The 21655-nt window shown below is 39.1% G+C and overlaps 3 protein-coding genes across 4 annotated transcripts in view; 1 reads left to right on the forward strand and 2 right to left on the reverse strand.

Annotated features, from left to right (window-relative positions):
• The window catches only part of LOC140675292 (protein pangolin, isoforms A/H/I/S), a 119288-nt gene extending 113487 nt beyond the window's left edge, over positions 1-5801 (reverse strand). Inside the window, exons 1-2 of one of the 2 annotated variants that reach the window (XM_072909639.1) lie at positions 4353-5800; positions 4081-4159 (exon numbers count right to left, since the gene is read on the reverse strand). In XM_072909639.1, coding sequence (XP_072765740.1) covers positions 4081-4159; positions 4353-4505 — 232 coding nt within the window. In that variant the 5' untranslated portion in view covers positions 4506-5800. Of the gene's footprint in view, positions 1-4080; positions 4160-4352 lie in introns of both variants that reach the window. The other variant, XM_072909638.1, reaches the window with a different exon arrangement.
• Positions 5802-7690: 1889 nt separating this feature from the next.
• Positions 7691-13051, reverse strand: LOC140675285 (transient receptor potential cation channel subfamily A member 1 homolog). Its single transcript, XM_072909624.1, has 9 exons — positions 12606-13051; positions 12260-12512; positions 11877-12079; positions 11561-11782; positions 11122-11450; positions 10189-10444; positions 9525-9809; positions 9101-9372; positions 7691-8995 (listed from the first exon to the last, which is right to left on the reverse strand). The coding sequence occupies exons 1-9, from the start codon at positions 12996-12998 to the stop codon at positions 8827-8829; spliced, it is 2382 nt and encodes a 793-aa protein (XP_072765725.1). The 5' UTR covers positions 12999-13051; the 3' UTR covers positions 7691-8826.
• A 2505-nt stretch (positions 13052-15556) lies between these two features.
• LOC140675295 (cysteine-rich protein 1) lies at positions 15557-21123 on the forward strand. The gene is made up of 3 exons (XM_072909644.1): positions 15557-15743; positions 20131-20283; positions 20552-21123. Exons 1-3 carry the CDS (start codon positions 15704-15706, stop codon positions 20593-20595), a joined length of 237 nt encoding a protein of 78 aa, XP_072765745.1. The 5' UTR covers positions 15557-15703; the 3' UTR covers positions 20596-21123.
• Positions 21124-21655: the final 532 nt, after the last annotated feature.

The raw sequence follows: 21655 nt of genomic DNA on the forward strand, positions 1-21655 counted from the left end.
TTAATTACATTATCTAAATAACGGCGTATCTTTTCTATGATTTTTACTACGTATTACTCATATTTTCAGTAAACATGTTAGTTTTATCAATTTCTCAGACTTGAATTTTGATTCGCTTTCCAAAAAAAAAAACAAAAAAAAAAAACGATTTACCATTATTTCAAAATAATGTTATTAAAATTATAGACAGTCTGATAGTGAGTGTAATCTGTAGTATAAATTTTTACTTTAAACTAGGAACTACAGTGACAGTTCAGAAACAAACTTATGTCAGTTTTAATACTTTTTCTCCAACTTTGTAGAATCTAAAACTATCGTATAATAATTTTGATTAAAAAAAAGCTACAATTAAAAAATATAGCTTCTGGTAACACTTTGGTGCTATTGGCACGCGCTTTAACTTCGTACAAACGCGAAAAGTAAAAGAAAGTTTGCGCATAGGACATTCCACGATCATTCGAGCTCAAACTACCGTCGTACATTCAAATATACGTCGCAACGTTTATGATCTCACTCTCGAGAGGTCGAGCTTGCAGTAAAAGCACCGGCGGCTAGTCATTCGATCACTGCTATAACTTCGCATACACGAGACTCTATACCGAACATATCTCGCGCTCTGCTGACTTTCATTTCCCGATTTGACAACCGCTTAAGACAACTTTTCGCTCGCGCGACACTTTGTTCTACCTAAATGGCGAAATTTCGGTAATTATCTTGTGCTTCGAGAGCGACAAACGCTTGCGATAATTAACCATACGCATCGCGAAATCTGACAGTTCTCTTCGACTTTATCCAGGCAACGTTTCCGTAAGGAAATGTAACGAGGATGTCGCCTACGAAAACATAATAAGCCAATATAAATAGCAACCAAGTGCACGATATTATTGAAAACGAGTATAGCATGTAAAGAGAGGGTAGCGATGTATGAAAAGGAATATGCCGAGTATAGCGTTTTGCAATATTATGTTAGTATCATCCCTGGTAACCGACGCAGGCAATGCCATCGGATTATCACAGAAGTATAGGTACCGTGTTGTGTGCAACAGGAATTTAAATATAAAAATGCGGATGCCTTTATACAAATATTTCCCTTTTGTTTCGTATTGTGGTTTTATAATCATAAACGCGTAAACTATTACGTTTCATAAAAAACAAAACTATATATGTTTGATAGGAAAACAAGAGATTTCGATGTATGAAGAATTGATACACGTATTGTATTGTATATCAACGTTTGGTTGAAAATAATGTCAGAACGTAACATGTTACACGCAATATTTCTCTCTCTCTCTCTCTCTCTCTCTCTCTCTTTCTCCTCTTACTCGTCATATATCTGAATAACTAGTTTTCGTATATGTATATGATGAAAAAAAAAAAAAAAAAAAAAAGAAACACGAGAAACAGCTCTACTGAAGTCAGCCGATGCCAAGATTAATTCCGCTTTAGCTTGGCGCGCGCGCGGCCTTCCTCGAAGAGCCATAATTAACCACTTAAGCGATTACAACGGATCCAGACGTAACGTTTTGCACGTTTTCTGACGGAGAGAGTGCAACGATTCCTTCTTTCCCATCCCATTTGTGTGCATCCTCGCATATCAATACATAAAGCGAAAGTGATTCATGAACGGTGGAGACGATTCAGTCAATGGAAACTACAACCATTTAATATAAGATTTATAAAATAAATAAATCGCGATTGTTTATTAATATATTTTAGAAAATACGATATAATAGGCGACGATTATTAAGAGATTATATATTTCGTTTAATTGCGTAAGCTGCCTTCGCGTTCGATAATATCCGGAGATATTTTTAAAAGAGCCGGAAAGTTTCCGGTGTATATTCGATAATAATACATACATACATATACGCGTGCACACACATGCCGTAATCGCGCCTGCAACATCTCAAACAAGAGACAACGTATCGGAAGACGTGCAGCCATGTTAACTCATTAAAATGTTTTGGCAACAGCATGACAGCGTGCGCGGTAGCGCGACATCGATTTGTCAGTGACAAAGTCTGGCAGGGAAGAGAAAGAACCGGCCAACGAGAACGTCAGGCACGCATCTCATTGTATACGTTACTGACGTGTCAGAACGATTTGTTCGGAACGAATCTGTCCTTGTAAAATTCGTTCGATATAAAAAAAAATTCAACCTCGAAACTTTTAAAAGACACGAAAAGGCATTGAAAACTTTGGTATGAGATAAATGAAGATGAGAAATACCTATCCGAAAAATTAGGAAACTCTGACCTCGTGATATTTCTTGAAATAACGAGATGTATCTCTTTAAAATAAAAAGTTAGATATCATAAATCTTTGTTTCACACATCTTAAGCATTATGACAGTTTCAATGTAATTGACCGTAAAAAGTTAACAGGACTTTTCAGGTCGAGAGAAATACACGCTAATTTTAAAAATCCGTAAACGATATCGGAGGCAAGAGACCCGTGACAATCTTCTCGATCGTCGACGTTTTATTTCCCGGAAAAAAATCACGAAAGGCAGAGACACCGCGCATTGTTTACGTTAGTCCAGTCTTTCTGCGAACCCAATGATGTTATCGCGTCTCGCGAGCACTATTCACTTTCAAATAAAAAAACTATGAACCATGAATATTATCTCGATATATTTCATGAAATATCATTTTGATTACGCCGCAACCTTAACGTATATTCCAAGACGTGAATAAAAAATATTCTGACCAAAAAATAATCGCCAATGACAAAAGATGAGATAAAAAGCATGACGTACGTACTGTAATGAACTCTCCTAGATAAAAAAAATAGTCATTTTAAACATCAAAGACAATTCTTGATATCTTGTGTGTACTCTTATAACAAATTTGTTTATATCCAAATTTCGTAATCGCTCACACGAATCTTTACAAGAAGGAAGGAGGATGCCATTCCAGACAGCTTATCAAGTAGCTGCTATCAACATCGTGTCAATAGGGGAGCAACTCTCTCTCTCTCTCTCTTTCTCTCTTTCTCTCGCAATCGCATAGAATTGTCCAAGTGTCATTGTCGTCATTGCCTCGGGCGATTATTGTGGCGGTAGAATGTGGGCAATAAGGCCGTCGATGACGACGACGTAGAAGACGCTCTCGACGACGTGCAACGTAATGCGGCGTAATGGCGAGGAAATTAATAGGAGCGCCGTGGCGGCTGGACACAACCGGGAATCCGAGTCACACATTTTCTCCGGCCGACGCACACAGACGCGATTATCATCGGACCGTGAAAGCGGCTATGAGAGACCGGAGCACTTATCGTGCCCGCGATCGATTTCGAATGACGTTAATCTAAGCGCGCGCGCGAGAGGGAGAGAGAGAGAGAGAGAGAGAGATAGGCATCTGTAGGTGCGGAGATACCGTTGAGAAACGACGCCACTGAAAGTTCATTATTTAATTTCCTCGTATCGCCCTGCGAGAAATCGATCGATCTCAACCATGATATTTTCTCGCCTCGCATAGCCTAGTTAGACGGTATTGTTTCCAACTTCCGAACAGCGTTACTTTATTTATGACGCGATATGCTGACGACCTGCTTTGCGAACGCGTCGATATTGAACGGATACCTGGTTGAAAAAAAGATGGTGCTTTTAGGCAGGAAGCTTGACTAACAATAAAGAGCGTTTTGTAACATCAACGCGCCTCGTAAAGTTAATCGTTTCTTAACTGCGAGCATTATTTTCGTTTAAATGAGCCTTTAGCCAGCTGTTTACCACGACGAATCCGTGTATCGATCCCGTTTACTCGGTTGGATTACGAGAGGCAGGCTAACGAATAATTAAACTCACGCGACGAAATTTCGCGTCGATACGGATTTCCCGCGTTCGCGACATACCGAAAGGCTGACTCTCCGCGACAAAAGTGATTCATCTTGCGTGGTTGCATTTTTTTTTTTTTTTTTTTTTTCCCCTTTTACGAGCATCCAACAACTGTACGCGACGGAAAATGTATAACGCTCTGCGGTTACATAGCAGAGCGCGATAACGATAGAGATAACTTAAGTAGTTAAAAAATGCAAGCGTCGACGCTTGCGAGTTTCGTGAAAGATTTCGAGAGGACTTACCGAAAACAGGGCTAAGGTCGGATCTTGTCGACGTTTTTCCCGTCGTTGCGTAGCTTCCGCCGGCGAGTGCAACTTTTTCCTGCAAAACATGAGATGCACTTAATACTCAATGTCCTACAGGGACAGGTGGTGTACATATTTAAAAAAGTATATATATATATATATATATATATATATATATATCGAAAGAGCGGATAGAATACACGAGGAAATACGACGAGGAGGAAAGAGGAAGTAAATGCGTGACGAAAGAGAGATATTTTTTGACGCACCTCGGATTCGGTAAGGTCGATGAGGTCGCTCTTGTCCTCGGTGAGATTCTCCGAGGACGTCTTATCTTCCTCGCCCTCATGTTTGTAAAGCTTGATCTCGTCCTCGGTGGCGAGCTCGTCGCCGCCGTCGCCGCTGCTGCTCACGTGCGGCATTATTGCGGGCACGCGAGCGACGGCCACCGTCTCCCCGGTTTTCTCTCGTAGTCCTTATCGACTAGTCTGATGCAGCGAGAAAAGGAAAGAGGCGTGTCGTCTCTCGTTTCGTCGATTCGGCGGCGTTGCAGGGGAATCCGAGAACCGCTGTCCTTTCCAAGTCGTCGCAAGCTTGGAAATTACGACGTAGCGCGACGCAACAATGAAATTTATTCGCACTTTTTATCAGGAAAACCCGAATCACTCTGTGTTCACACTGCTGTTCGATTCGTGTCCCACGCTGTGGGCGAGACCCGAGCCAATTTCACACTGCGTGCAACGCGCAATTCCGTAGCACAGAAAAACCGTTCACTGTCGACGGCGCGACGAGGTTAGGCCGCACTACTTGTCGCGAGAGAAACAATAAATTCGCTACCTGCTCGGTACACCCCTCCCCCCCCCCCGCCCCCGGAACGCGGTAACTTGCGACTTGAGCGCGACGCGACGCACTTTGAGTCAGAACACAATCCGCGCGGAGACGGGCAACGTCTTACCGACGGAACGAGATGCGCTTTTCGCGCGCGAGTTTAATTTCCGGTCGTCGTCGCCGGAGAAAGAGAGAGAAAGAGAGAGGGAGATATGCGTGGGAAGATTGCCGCAATAACCGCGCGAGGAGGAGCGTAGGACGAGAAAAGAGATAGATAGATATATATATATATATATATAGAAGAAAAAGAGGCGGTAGACACGAGCACAGAGGTAGAGATGGTATGTAGAAGGCAGACCGTATTAATGCTCTGAGTTTACAGCGGAGCGAAGAGCGCGTTGTCCTTTTCGCTCTCGCTGTTACCGCTTCCTCGCTTTCGATTTTCTCTCTTTCCGTGGTGACGTTAGTCGGGTACACGATACTCTTCAATACGCGCACCGCGACGACAGTCCGCGCGTACTAGCGTATCCGCACGCCAGGGACGGCGGTCGCGACGATTCCGCGAGCGGACGACGACGCACGACAAGTGCGACGCTGCGATGATGTTGACGATTATGACGACGATGACAGGTACGGCACTGTTGTTGTTGTTGTTGTTGTTTTTGTTGCGAACGGTACACGCGCCGGGCGGCCATCGTGCCCGTATACGTTTTAACGAGTGACGTTTACGAGAGATTGCGTGTCTTCTCTTTGTATTTATGTATATATATATATATAAGTGTATATATATATCTATATATACGTATATGTACAATTCTCTCTCTCACCGCGACTCCGAATGCCTCGACGCGCTCGACTTGAATACTCGGTGCCGACTGCCGGCGACGGTGAGCTCGAACGGGCGGCTCTCCCACGCGGCGACCAATCACGACGCCGGATTCACCGCGGCGGTTTCCCTCACCGACGCGCCATCTCGCTCCCCCGCGACGCCGCGCTCGGCCAGTCATGGCAGGCAAGGCGGCGAGCCGATCTCGGCCGAGAGTACCCGATCTCGCCCGATTCCGGCGCCGTCTTTACTCCGACGCCACTGCGCGAACCGCCAACGTTGTGTTGTCGCGTTGTTATTATTGTCGTCGTCGTGTTGTATTATTATTATCACCGTTGATGAGAAAGAGAAGGAGGATCGCGCTCCTTTCCTCCTTTGCGAACAACGTTCCCGGAGTCACCGTCCATGTGTGAACCTGCCTCTTGACGAATTTATATCCCGCATTTGATAAAAGGTAGGAAAAATCCAAATGACCCTTCTCTCTTTTTGTTTATTTATTCTCGAGTGACGCAGCGGCAACAACTATGCTCGTCGTCGATTAACGCGTTTATTCGCGTTGAAAGCTTTCTTCTAGCCCCAAATCTAGCCAAAAATCTCATTGAATCGAATCGAATCATCGATTCGAAATTTATCGGATTTATTTATGTATATCTAGTTATTTGTATATATTTGTGTATATTTATTGCACGCGAAAAGATGGCCGAGTCGCGATGAATTTATTCTCGGGCGCGAGCATTTGTGCGAAGCGTGCTTCTATGGGCGAACACTGTGTGCGAAGCCCATTAGAGCAGGTGCGCATGTGATTTCTTCATAGCAGCGGAAGAACGCAGTAATTTATGATAATTTATGTGTCCGCTACCGTCCGTTGTGTAACCAATTTCAGCGTTTAATTAATATATTCTTGAGGGGATAATTAGCCCTACCGAACAGATCCATAATATACGTGATTTCTTATTATTATCTTAAATAGTACAAAAACTTTTACATTCGGTGAAGATGAGCGATAGAAGCTATTTTAAATTTCGTGGACTGTTAGAAAAATTCAGAAATTAGTTTCTTCAAAAGAACATATATTTTAGAAATATTATGGCATTTCTTTTCGCTCACAGCGTGATTTTACCGAATCGTTCGTTTCTTTTTCCATTTGCGACTTGTGCCCGCGGTAAAGAGAGAAAGAAAAGAATATTTTATCGTACACACATATATGTATATATATATATATATATATATATATATACATTTTCGTGTACGTATATTTTTATTCTGTAATTCGCGGAGAGCTTGCGCGTCCACGTTTTGAATACGTGAAAATTATGTACGAACTGACATTGAAAGGGGAAATACGGGATAGCCCCGTGTTTTCTCTGGCGGTGCAAAATCGAGAAGCGAACAGCGTGTTCCCGAAATTACGACGACAGTCCGAAATTGTGCCGTTGAAACGTATACAGAACTGCGACGTACGAAGCGAATTTAATACATCATGAAAGCATCTAAATTCGCATCGGTGCACGAGAGAGTCGCCTGCACTTTCGCAAGTCTCTTCAAGCGAGTTTTTCGACTCCCGCTTTTTGCTCTACCGTTGTTCCCTTTTAAACCGTTGGCTAAACTAAATTTTATTATGTATGTATGTATGTATGTGTGAGCAATCTTTTTATATTTAATAACATTTTTTAAATTGGTCTATCATGCAAACTTTACGAACGCAGCAAATATATTATGTACAACGTGTTACATGATTGGTTTTAAAAATATTCTTACCATTTAAAAATCCTTCAGCTTAATTTCGTTTATTGCAGTTTATTCTATACATACAATGAAATCAATGATATCTTCATTATCACAAAACATAATTTTAATTAAAAGTATCTAAATCTAAATCTATATATTTATATATACATATAAATATACATATGATTATAGATAAAATAAAATTTCGTAACATCTTTTACGCGGCTAGATTTTCCTTGTTCGTATCATCGATGTAGGAATTCTACAAAATTATCTCGATGCGCTATAAAAAAATTTAAAAAAAGGAAATACCAGAAATGAGTAAGGCAGCGAAATTGCACGAGGATTTTGCGGTGGCAGTTTGCCGCCGCGATACGATGTGTACCGTTGGAAAAAGAGCGTATACCTACACGCTGCATTTCGCAAATATACTTATCCGGCTTATAATTTATGCTCCGCAATATTTTTCGGCCGCGCGATTCTCAGCCGTCGTTGCATATCGCCGGGTACTATGTGCGGCCATTTAGCAGCCGGATATATGGAGACGCAAACCCGCACCCCGCACACGAAAACTCGCCAGTTAAACGCACGTCGTGGTTGACAAAAAAAAAAAAAAAAAAAAAAAAAAAAAGAGATCTTTAATACCGGCGTATATATTCAGAGATACGGCTATGCGTGTCGCGTTCGAGGTTCTACGACAATCTCTAGCCTGCGTTTTACGTACTACCGTAAATATCATTAATTACCACGTAATTCAGCCTCATCGGTCACTACGCGTAAATCTTGCCTGATTGTTGCTAATTTCAGCGAAACTACTCCCCGAGCTCTCTTTATCTTTAGTGCCACGCCGCGAAACATATCGCGGGGTAATAAAAAGCAGAAGCATCCACGCGCGTAGCTGACAATGTGGTTTGGAATATAAAAATTTAGTGACTCTTAAATCCCGAGTGGATTTAAATTCATTTTAAAATAATCGACGCGCGGAAATGGAACGCGATTCTGTCACTTGCGGTTGCGGAAACGCAAACCAGTTTTGTGGTGACATCTGTGCGGCATTTGCGTGTGTCTCTGTATTAAATCTCTTTAGCTGAAAAGGCAAGGTGGATCACTGACTTACCGTGTTATGCTTCGGTGTTGCATATACGCACAAGTGTATTTCGCTTTTTTATTTTTTTATATAATTCTTTTGTTATTATAAAAAAAAGCACTCATTTTATACTATATTTAATATATCGCTAAAGTAAAGCGAAACTTTCTATTACATTCGATTTCATGAATACTTGTAATAACGCTGCTGCCGGATTAATACGCGTTTATCACATTGACGAATAATTGCAATGTTGTACATGTACGCCGAGAATTTATAATTTTCTTTGTATAGACTTTCTTTTGAATTCACACCGTTTCGACGCTCTCCGGCTCGTCAAATTGTGATAACAATATGCTTTTAATTCTTGGATTTGTTCCTCTAAATTGGATAATACAGAAGTCAGTTTCGCATCCCCAGTCTCTGTATTTTTACCTGTCAAACTAGAAAAATAATACGTTATCGCATTAGCAAGATTTTTAATTTTAATCTTTGATGCTAAAGTACGAGAGAATGCATTTTTATCATTTTAATTGCGTAATGCATACTTATCATTCTTGTAGAATGTCTTGGTGGCTAATAGAAATAAAGCTTCTAGTAGATCGGCAGGAATCTTGGGAGGCGACTCTGTAAGATGACTCACGTGATGAAAATAATTTTCACGCGAGAAGAGTGTAATTTTTGTGGGAATGTCACGTCTAGAGTGTAGAAGTATTCTTAAGCGAGGATGTAGCCAATTGCTGCGAAAGATTCGGTGTGATGTCACTCTCTCCAAGTGCGCGACAAATTCTGCTTGTTTCAATAATCGGCGTATGTGACCCTGAACGTTAATTTCTCTGATTATTATGGTTAATTAAATATTTAATTGCATATCGAATTGTGTATCGGTAATTTAAGATATATATATTTTTTTGTAAATAAAAGCGTGTAGAAAAAAAGAAAGAGATTTCAGTTTCTGAATTCGATTCCTACCTCTCTCTCGAGTCCTTGAATGTCGTTGACCGCCAGACCGATCATAAGGTTGATCAGGACGATACTGGCGAGCATGATAAAGACGAAGAACACGATTCTGCTTGTGACCGGTAGGAAAGTACTCTTCTCAGCGGTGAACAACTCCTCGTACTCGTACTCACCCATCATCATTACCACGGTCCTCACGACGGCTCTCCAGAAATCGCGAAACTGATCGTTCCCGTGAAACAAAACGGCAAAGCTCAACGCGAATCCGACAATCAGGTAGCCGAACGCCAGGAGAACCTGAAAGGGAGTAAAAAGCCCCGGATGCACGTCATTAAAATCGCGAGGGTGGTGTGCGGCAAGGGGCTCTCGATGGGATGTGTATCGTCGACTTTCGAGTCTATATACATTCGTCTTCTCTCTGTTTTTTAACCGTGCTCATAGTTGAAGAGTTGGTCGTAGGAAGCGCGAACCATCAGTTTCGATTTACGCGATTGGTTACATATTACAACATATTATTTCCCAGTATTATATAAATCAATTTGCGATAATTTTAGAAAAAAGGCAATTTTTGATAACTTTGACAAATTTTTCCTAAAAAACATAAATCTAATTATAATTATAATTATTTTATTCCACGGAATATATGAAAAGCATTGCACTAGCTACTTTAGCTAACCTTCAGAATGTTCTTCAACACTGTGGAGAACATGAGCGCGTAATAACCCCACATTGGAACTCGACCGATTAATAGCATCATTTGCATCCAGCTAAGTAAGATTGCGATGCTGATGGAATGTAATACCCAGTGCGCGCAATGACGAGACTCAATTTCTTCCTTCGGACACTTTGCGAACTCGACTGCTGCCGATGTCACCAACGATAGCGTAGCGCATATGAATGATAACCATGTTTCGAGTTGCCTTAAATAATGTCTGAAATGTTTGAAAACATATAATTAATATATAATAGGTTAATTGCAACATTCAAAACCATAGAGAAAAGATACTAAAATCGACATACGATTTTATTTTTAAACTCTAGTTGAAAGTGTAAAATAAAAATTTATATTTACAGATATTTTTATTATATAAACTGTTTCCTATCAGATTCAAATATCAAATAGTTTTGATATTGATATTGCGTTTTCAAATTATTTTGTTTTGCTTTTTTTTTTTTTTTTGGCAAATGATTTTTTTAAAAGCAAAAAAATTTGTATCATTAAACACCAAAAATTATAATTGTAAAAATTATGATAAAACTAAAGATAAAAATAAAATAAATTTAGAAATTTAACACAACATACACACACACATAGAATAACACAATTATTAAAGAGGATATATTCTATTATTATCACTATTTAGAATGCATAATTGACCAAAGTAAAAAATTCGCAAAGAAAAATAAATTTTTATAATTTTTTTTTGAATTTTAAAAATTCTCGATACAAGTTGATTTAGCGTGAACGGATTTGTAAATAAACCAACTAAACGAATCAAATTTATATTAGTTCTAATAAAATGCAGCGCTTAATTGCTAAGAAATGGGGTATGTCGATTTTAAGGTACTTTTCCTGCAGCAAATTTTAATTATTTGAACGTATATTTACTTGGGTTCTAGTAAAACTTGAATCATATTGTGAAATAGTAGAAAACAGGAACAGATCGCGAGAATTCTTCGAGTCACTACGTGGTCAGTATCGTCTCGTACAAACATTACGGCATACATTGAGAGGGAAATGACGAAGAACAAGTGTATGAGCATAAGAAAGAAAAAGAGTATTCTTAATCTCGCCCACTTGAGTCTGAGGAACGTCTCCACAAGTGGATGCTGTAATATCACCAGTTGCGTTATATCCGAAGCTGCGGCTATAACAGCCGTGACTACTGCCATTTGCATCTGGTGCTTCGGAGCCAATATACCAAAGTCGACAGTGATCTTTAACAGAAACATCCCATTCAAAACTTAATAATGGCAATTGGCAATATATTAGAATAAGATTTAAAGTACAATATATCTGTCACTATCCGACGTAAAACAATTCTTACATTGTCGTATGTCTCCAGAGAAGAATTATTGGTCGTCCGTACACACGAATCCAGAATTTCCGTTATAAAGGCCAATGGTCGCGGGATGTGAGCGAATATGGCATCAACGACGGTGATGCCAGTCTTGGTCGTCGCGGCTAAGCTAGCTCCGTGCTCGAGCAAGGCTCGTACACATTGGCGATGACCCCGGTAGGATGCTCTGTGAAGAGCGGTGCGATTGATCTAAGCAAAGGGAACAAGTGTCACTTCGTTTGTCCATCTCAGTGCAATTTCGTTTGTTCGTCTCAAGTTAGAAGTAGCATCTGATAAAATCAACCTGATCGCGAGTGTCAATGTTATGTGGCAGCATTGCCTCGAGTAGAACCATCAGCGTCTCCGTGCTCCCTGTACTCGCGACAATATGAAGCGGCGTGCTTCCGGAGCTCTTGCATTTGTACATCGGCCACGCGCCGTTTGACAGTAATATCTTGGTTGCTTCTGCGCTGCCCAGCATCGCCGCGTGATGCAACGCCGTGGTACCTGTCGCGGTTGAGCATAATTGTGAACTCGAATAATAGAAACGTATATATATGTATACAGATGTGTGAAATTGTCGGGAGTTTTTTTTTCAACGCTGACGAATTTGCAATTGAGCTGTAAAACCGCGACGATGACACATAACGCGATTCTTTTGCGTAACGCTCGATTGGCCAATAATACCCGTGTCTGGATGAATAATGTTGACAAAGACTTTCGCGGCAGCTAGAATCTTGACGATCTCCACGAACTTAGTCATCTCCTTGAGGTCATCGCGATTCACCGCGCTCCCCGCCAGGAGCAACGGAGTGATGAGGCGCTCGTCCTTAGCGTTTACGTCCGCGCCGTGTTCCACCAAAACGCGTACGACGTCGGCACGATTGTTCTTCACCGCCTGGTGTAATGGTGTCCTTCCCCAGCACACGGGTAACGGCAACTGAAACGACGAAAGGGAAGGAAGGCGGGAAAATTTTTTTTTTCTTTAAATCGAGCTTAAGCAAATTTTCATAATTATTCTCGCGAGACAAACTTTTCTTCCGACGAAACAAGATTTTGTCAGCGAAGTATACGGGACGCCCTTGGTACACGAATAGATTCCGACTTTGGCGTTGACGTATCCTCCCCGCCGGAGAAGCCACTCCGTCACGTCGACATTATCGTGATGCGCCGCGTAGTAAAGAGCGCATCTGCCGATTTTATCCACGTCGTTTACGCGAGCACCCTTCTCGTACAGTCGATCCAACAGATCTATCCTCCCTTGCCACGCGGCCACGTGCAGAGCTGTCACTTGGAGAGCACCTACCGGACAAGCGTATCTGTTTTGACTGTCGCGCGCCAAAATCTGGATCGCCCGATCAAACTCGCCGTTCTCGATTGCTAATACGAGCGCGATGTGATCCGGATCGCATTCCTCCATCGTCATCTTCCCTTTCGTGTCAACGGCGCAAAGTAATCACGGACTCGTGATTCTCATAATACTCGCGAACGACTGGCGCAAGACGCGCGCAATTATAACGCGGGCATCTAATCGTTATCAAACGGATGTGGCACGCGAAGCGGATGTGGTAGTTCTGTTTCTTATTTCGGCGCGATCCTGTTTTAATATCGCATTAATTCAGCGTATATTCCGTAGTTCCGTCTAGCTCGTACAATAAATAATCTAATTGATATATAATTACACACGCGTTCTCATGTATTTGATGTTTTTTTTTTTTTTTTTTTTTTTTCAATGTTTACACAATCTATCGCTATTATCGGATAAAGATCTCGTATTCTATTAGCACGCGCATCACATCGTATCGTATTACATTGAAAAGTAAAGATTGCAACGTTGAATGTTGAATTTTTACAGCAGCGAATAATTCGCGGCCCCGGATATTTGTATAATCTCGTTAAAATAAATTCCAAAATTTGCAGTGGAATTTTCCACATCGCCCTCTGGCTACGTGGGCGCAGTTCTACGCAGTGTCTCCTCCCCCGACTCAAATTCCGATAATTAATTAATTTCGTGGATATCGCGTTGCAGTTTTATGAGTAAATACCTTCGAAGCGAGTGCATTCCGCCGTTCGATACCTCTCGATATCTCTTGTTCCGTTATATTCGCGCATAACAAACTACTACTATCGATCTGAATACTCGTGAACCTGCGTTGCGTCGCCCGGTTTTGATAACGAATTTGTTCACAATAGAGTTAACGGGATTACTCTGTAGCGCGTTAGAAGAAAGTAACGAACGCATCGAACGAAGCCAACCTCGAGCCCTGTCCGTTACTAGTTTAGTATCTGGTACACGTACAGAGTGTCCTGGATTCCCTACATTTTTTTTCTACTAATTTTTCGAACAAAACTTTTTCATATATTTCTTAAGCCATCACTTTTTTTTTAATCGAATAACGAATCCGTAGATAAAAGAGAAGATAAATAAATGAGATTTATTATAATTTGGAAACGTAATTCTTTGAAATATATTTGTAGTATTTATGTGTATACATATACGTGTATGTGTCATTACAAAATAAAAATTAAGAAAAAAGAGAAGAAAGCAATAAATAAAAAAAAAATATATATATATATATATATATATATATATGATTTAGCAATTTACATTTTATATAAATAGAATATTTAGTAAGTGAAAGAATGAAAAATAAAGAAATTTTAACTTATATGATTATTTATACGCATCAATTTCTCAATACTGGTATAAACAATAGGGGAACGTGGGGTAGAACGGCCAACGTAAGCATTGAGCAAGTTTTCAACATATTAAAAAAAAATAAATTGATCTTTTTTTTACTAAAAATATTCTTTAGAATATCCACTATAAGAAAAAACACAAATTTATTATAAAATAATAGTTTCAATAGACGAGATTATTGATTTAGTAAAAGCCTAGATTTTCGTCATATGCTTTTCATGCGGGATATAATGGACTACCTCCAAAACTTGTTTATTTCATTTACATTGATGTCTAAAACTTTTTAAAAGTTGTATATTATAATGTGATATATAGAACATAAGAATATAGATTTGTGTTTTTAAATGATAACTATAAAATAAATTAATAAATAAAAACAATTCTCTTGTTATAATAAATATTTTTCTCTTTAAAACATGGAAAAATATCTAAAATTTAATGTAATAATTTTTGGTATTAATTTTGAAAGACAGCATCTATGTATACTTTCTTTTTTTTTCTCTAGTATAAAAATAAGAAGTACAACATTTCGTGGGCTAATATTTCATTAAGCCTCAAAACGTATTTATTTACTTTTGATTATATAAAAAATTATCATTAATCAATATTTACATAGACACAGTATGAAATTAATAAGAAAAGATCATTTTAAAACATAAATGTATTTACGGTAATAAAAAATAGAATTTTATCATTGTTTACCTTATGTAAATATATCGAAGAATTACAACTCAGTCGCGGAGAGCACAGCAAGTGCATTAAATAATTTATAACAATTTTCAACTAAAAATATTGCGACCACTGATAACAGCACGCAGAAAGAGACACCTAATAGCAATATTTGCAACATGTTTAATGACATGGTAGCATCTCTGTAAAAAGATATCGACTCTGTACCATTGTACCCCACGTTCCCCTATATAGAATATGATTTGATGTAAAATTTATATATTATTGATATAGACAACTGGAGCAGACAAAGCCATAAATGAGGTGGTAGTTTCTGTGTTATAATTCAGTGTTGAGAGAGTAAAACGTTGTAGAGAGCTGCGGAAAGATCTTCTATCGAGAGATGGACTTTATTAATGCCAGCTGCTAAAGAATTCCGCAAAGCGTGCGGTGTAAATCCAAGACACCCTGTATGTACACACACGGACACGCGTAGATGCTCGCACACGGAATTGCATAACATGCGATGCGAGCACAGGTAACATTTGCCCTGCCGCTTAAAACACACGCGGCCACGGCCGGGCTCTCGGTTTGTGCAGCCGTTAGCCTTAACACACGTTCACACGCTCAATCAACTGGAGAGAGCGTCGCGTTACCTTGCCGGGCCTCTCTCAGGGCCAGTACGCGTCTGGCCACGCCGCTGAGAGCATCTTTCCGTTAGTTAGACAGACAGTCTGGTCGAGCTAGGAGACGGCCACAAGATGCCCAATTGCCCAAAGTGCGACAAACCCGTGTACTTTGGTAAGAAACCATTGTATTATTGCGATACCAACAAGACTTTGGAACTACTATCATTTCTACAAGTTGAACATTTTCGATACTACGAAGAGTATTTTATGTCTAATCATCGTAAACGAATTTGTAGCATCGAGAAATCTAAGCTTAGTGGAATTAATATCCAGTGAGTCTTTATTTACAAATTTAATGTGATTCTTATATATACGTAGGCTTATATACACATGTATATTCGACTTATTTTCTTATATCATTCTCTTTTCAAGAATCGGAAAAGTGAAAAAGTTGAAAATAATTTTATTTGTAAAAATTTTTTCTCAAGCACTGCTGTTTCGTAAGCGTGATTACGTAACAAATTATTGTATCGATCATTTATATAGCATATAGCAAAGAGAAGAGATTATTGAATATCTCATATTGATAAAAACGTAATATGATAATCACAATTCAGACTTTATAAGTTGTATGCGTCGTAAACGATAGGAAAATTTAGAACAGTTAAAAGTATGTAGAGAATACATTGCATAAATTTTATCTTTCTGTCTCATTATAATTATATATATATATATATATATATATATATATATATATATATATATATATACATATAATCATATTTTTATTATTATTGTTATCGTCTTTCAGAAGATAAGTAGGAATTATATTTGATGAACGGAACACGTAATATTGTAAAAAGTTAATTGTATAACTTGCATATGTATGTGCTATGTATATTTTATTTTATGTAACATATATTTTTCTCTGAGAGAAAGAGAGAGACAGAGAGATAAATACAATATAAAATATATATAAATATAATATGTAAAATATATTCTATCTCTATCTATCTGTTTGTTTATCTGTGTGTGTGTGTGTGTATTTGAATTCATAAGATTCAAGTCGTACAAAAAAGGGATTGAATATCAGACGACCATAAATACTCAAAATGGTAAACGCGCGGTGACGGCATCAATGATATCATTAAACGACCTCGGAATCCACCTTGGCAAATATTATGTCAGGCCGTTTCGCCGTATTCAAGATTCGAGTTTACTACAAGTAAATATAGTGTGAATGAATGATCCAATCACAGTTTCTACAGAATAAACTCAATCCGTAGTTGTAAGAGAAGTTGCACGTGGCGCGAGAGACATCGCGGATTTACATGAGATTAAATTCACGACGTTTCGCTTCCGTTTCGTAACGAGTAACTTTTGCGCAGCATTCTATCGATCCGCCTAATGATTCGCCATTTGGAAAATCGAATGACCGTTATCGACGATGAGTTTCGAAAATAAGGAAATGACGGCCTCGAAACCTCTTTTAAACACGCTGTACGTTGCAACTTGTACAATATATACGGTAATTAGTAGTCGGCGAAAATGCTGCGCGTTGTGATAACGTTATCTATTAGTCGAGTATGCACTTGGAGACGTGCATCGCGTGTAGTAGTTCTGTCCGGCACAGATAAACAATGTCGACAGACAGTTATTGTGCGCATTCACCTGCAAAGTCCAAGGTTTCCCTCTTTAGATCCCAGAATTTAGATACCTACATCCGCAAGGAATTCGATATATATTTTCGACCGTATAAACAAAGATACGAATTTGAAAGAATTCACGCGTGTCGATTTCACGTTCAAACGTATATTTTTAATTAAGCTCTTTTTCCTCGCGAGAACTTTTTTTTTTTTTAAATCCGTTGAAGCTAACGGGATCGACTGCATTTTTCACGGCGGAACGAATGAACGTGCGAAACGAATGTCACGAAGAGTTGGAAAAAAGGGAGACTCCTTTTTTCTGTAAAACGCTCGAAAACGATTGCGAGTCATTGGAATTCTTTCACGCTATAGCAATGTTGAATTATATATGTATTGCATACCTGCATTTGTCAAATATAACTTCTTCCGTGCATATACAAAATTCTACATACGTCGTACGGGAAAATATAGCGTATGCCAATTCAAAGAGGGAAACGGGAAAAGGCGAAATCGTGATGCAAAATACGACGGTAGGATGAGAGCAAGGAAACTGCATCAGGCAAAGTGCAACACAACGATAAACTGTCCAGCCGTGAGGACAACAAAGGAGACGCGGTCGGTATATCGTGCGAGCGCGCGAGCGCGCAGGTACTAATAAGAACAACACAGACGCGGCATGAAACAGGTTTGCAGAAGAATAGCTAGGTCTTGTGATACGAAAAGGTAGAAGAAGAGAATCCGTGAAGAGAGGAGTAGTTTCCCGCCGCAACCCCCGCTGCCGTGGCGAGGGAGAAGGGACCAAGCGTGATGCGAGATCTCCGAGGGATTTTCTAGGGTACCCCGAAGGGAAGAGGCACCATGAGGGGGAAAGGGGGAGGTATGAGGTTGAAACGGACGGCGGTTTGAAAAGAAGCGAGCGTGGGCGAGGATCGCGGTAAAGGCAGGAGACGGGTCTCGGTCGACAAGATCGAGAGAGAGAGAGAGAGAGAGAGAGAGAGAAAGAAACGAAACGAAACGAAACGAAACGAAACGAAACGAAACGAAACGAAACGAGACGAGACGAGATGTAAGGGCCGTCGAGAAGGTTGAAGGGAGAAATGACGTTCCGAGAGAACCTATGCAATCAGCGTAGCAACGGTGGTGCTGGCCGATTGTTTAGTTCCCCGGGTGCAACGATCCGCGTTCACAGCACTGTCTCTGCCTTTTCGCGCGCGGCAAATGTGCCGCTGACGATTATGCACCCGCTTCTCCGTCGCCAGATAATTAGGAGTTAATTAACTAATGGCCCTTTATGCGCGCACCCTTCTTACCCGCGATACACACCGCGCGCGTTCTCTCTCCCCCCATTTCTCTCCTCGCGTCATACGTTCGCCATATTACTCATCCTCCGTTGCATCTAGCGCTTTTACCGATGCATCCTTTCCTCCTCCCCGATGCGCGCCCATTGCACCCTCGTCTCGTCATTTTCCAATTTCCCTCGCTGGCGCCACCGGCCTTTGTGCTCCTTCTTAGACAAGGTGGAGCGTTTGAATGCAACCACCAGTCCGCTGTGCGGTTTTCCCTTGCCTCTTTTTTTCTTTCTTCTCCCCCACCCCCCTCTCACTCTCTCTCTCTTTTTTGTCTTCACAAAAGTGAGGTTTGATACGTCCTAATGGCGTGATACGTCACCGAGGAGGAAAGAAAAATCGGTCTTCGGCTTTCATCGAATCTTTTGTCGAGTCGCCAGATATATGTACGAGCTATAATCGTAATATTGAATAAGGGTATATTAAAAGTCAATGAAATGTCAACTCGTAAGTTAAAATGGAATTCGTAAGCTAAAGTGGTAAAATGAAGAAAATTGTTCCGCAACAAAACTTATCATAAACGAAGACTTATCTTTATCAATGTATTTAATCTTATATATATGATTTAATATTATCTGGATAATTACTGAGAACTGCTGAATAACGATAGATACGTCCCACTTAAAGAATGTATTTAATCAATTATTATTGTCTTTACAAATATTTAAAATTGATAATCCAGATTAAAGATTAAAAATATATAGAACAAACACACACACACACACACACACACGCACACGTTAATAACAAAAGAAGTTTTAATATCTCAAAATTACACCGTATAAAATTTCCATTATTTCAAAAGATGTAATCTGAGTGATTCTTGTATTTTCTCTTTGTTTACTTACTTCTTTTGTTTTACATCTTTCTTGTCTACAATCTTTGGTAACGAGGGTGAACCTTTCGTCTTCACATCCCGATGCAAATTTCCGTAGATGCATCTGGGAGTTAACTGAACTGAGGTATACGTATAATATAACTCGCATATAAGGGTGGTTTAGACATTTTTTATTGGGATCTACAGACGACGCGAAATCCTTTGTGAAATACGACCAGAATATGTTTCACGTTCGCGCCTTTAATAAATAACATACATTGATTAATTCCATCGGGACTTTGGCATTGGATTTTCTAATTACGAAATTGCTAATGGAAAGATTCACACTACGCGTTTCTCATTCTCCACCATCCACGATTCAGACGATGTGTTCAACTTGGGATTTCAAGTCTCCCTGGAAATGATATAATACTGTTTTAATTAAATAATTATTTTTTGTTTTATTAAATGTTAATATTAGTTTTGTTTTAAAAATTATTCAAGTAATATAGTATCACCCAATATTTCATCGTCCTTTGTCATTAACATGTGTGCCCACTAATTTCTGTTTCCTTCACATTGTGATTACTCTTGCGTTGGCAAACGCGTTTGGGAAGCGATACATTAATGCGGTTTCCGCATTAGCGCAGCAAGATAAAATTTAATATGGAAAGCGCGGCCAGTTCCGCCGCGGTGAACCACCTTTTACGTTACATCGAAACGCGCGTTAACATTCATCTTGTGTTGCAGCCGAGAGGAAGACGTCCTTAGGCAAAGATTGGCACGGTTCGTGTTTACGCTGCGAGAAATGCAATAAGACCCTAACACCCGGAGGTCATGCCGAGCACGAAGGGAAACCCTACTGCAATCACCCTTGCTATGCAGCTCTGTTCGGTCCAGGAGGTAAATGGAAAGCTTCGTCTCGGCTTGAGCGCGTTGCGCTTCGTTTCTCCTAAAACTGCTTCATATTCAAAACCTTTCACAGAACGTCGTCGTGTCCTCTTTACTTAATATATTAAATTAATATGTATCTCTCTTACCCCTATTCCATACCCCTATTCGTTTATATGCACATCTCATTGCACTTTATACTGTTTTTAAATGAAATTTTTCGCTTATTATTTGCGATATTAAGGAGATGCGTCTAATGCAACAATCACTATGATTACAGGCTTCGGACGTGGCGGTGCTGAAAGTTACATTTACAATAAGTAAATACAAAGGCAAAAATATTTTTTTAAATTAAGATTCACAATATTGTACAATTTTGAACGCAGGGAGCAGATATGCTGTTAAATATAAGATAATGTGACCATTCGTTATATATTTATATATACGTAAAAAACTTTATTTTCTACAAAATGTTTCGAGAATGTGTATGTGTATTGAATATACTGTATAAGATATATTCAATGTATATGAGCTAAATATATATAAGGAACTATATATAAGGAAAAAAAAAAATTCTATTTTATATTTATGTATTAATTGATACCTACACACACATTCTTAATTGCTTAAAATATCGTATAGCGATAATATAGATAGTATAAGCTGCATGTTCTGTGATCATCAGAGGCTGTATAATGCCGATAAAGGAGAGATGTACATTTACAACCAAAGATGCGTTGTCATCAGAAACGAGAAAGGCTGAAAATAGAAAATTTTAATATAAAATAAGGTATATATACATATCTATAAAGTACACAATTTTGCTGTCCCCTTATAATCTAAATAAAATCTGAAAATATTTGTTCTAGTTTTATTTCTTGTTAGTATTGATAATTTCTGCAGAGGAACTGATGTGATTGTAAACAGATGTCGCTAAATGTATCTCTTTCCAACTATTTAATCAGCTTTTATATATATTGCAGTTTTAGAAATATAAATATTAAACTCGATATGTGTATGTGGATCAAAACAATGTTTTTTCCACGTTATAAACACTTAAAAAGTATATAAAAATCTATATTCATATTGTATATCTATCGCTGCTGTAGTAAATTCACTACATTTAACATACTCTTGTGATAAAAGGTCTGATAATTTAATTTATCTCTAATGTTTATCTCATTTATAATATTACAATTAAGGATAAAAATAGTTTTTAAATAATTTTTCATAAATTCTTTTTAATATCTAGACAACTTGCGAATTGAAGATAATCGCTTTAGAAAAGCAGTCAACTATAATTTTTAAATGCTTTTGCAGATACTTTTGATTTTTACAGCACAAATTAGTCATTTAATAAGTCATTAGATGTATAAAATGTTTA

This window comes from Anoplolepis gracilipes, chromosome 17, assembly GCF_047496725.1.
Source record: "Anoplolepis gracilipes chromosome 17, ASM4749672v1, whole genome shotgun sequence".
In the NCBI taxonomy this organism is placed as follows: domain Eukaryota; kingdom Metazoa; phylum Arthropoda; class Insecta; order Hymenoptera; family Formicidae; genus Anoplolepis; species Anoplolepis gracilipes.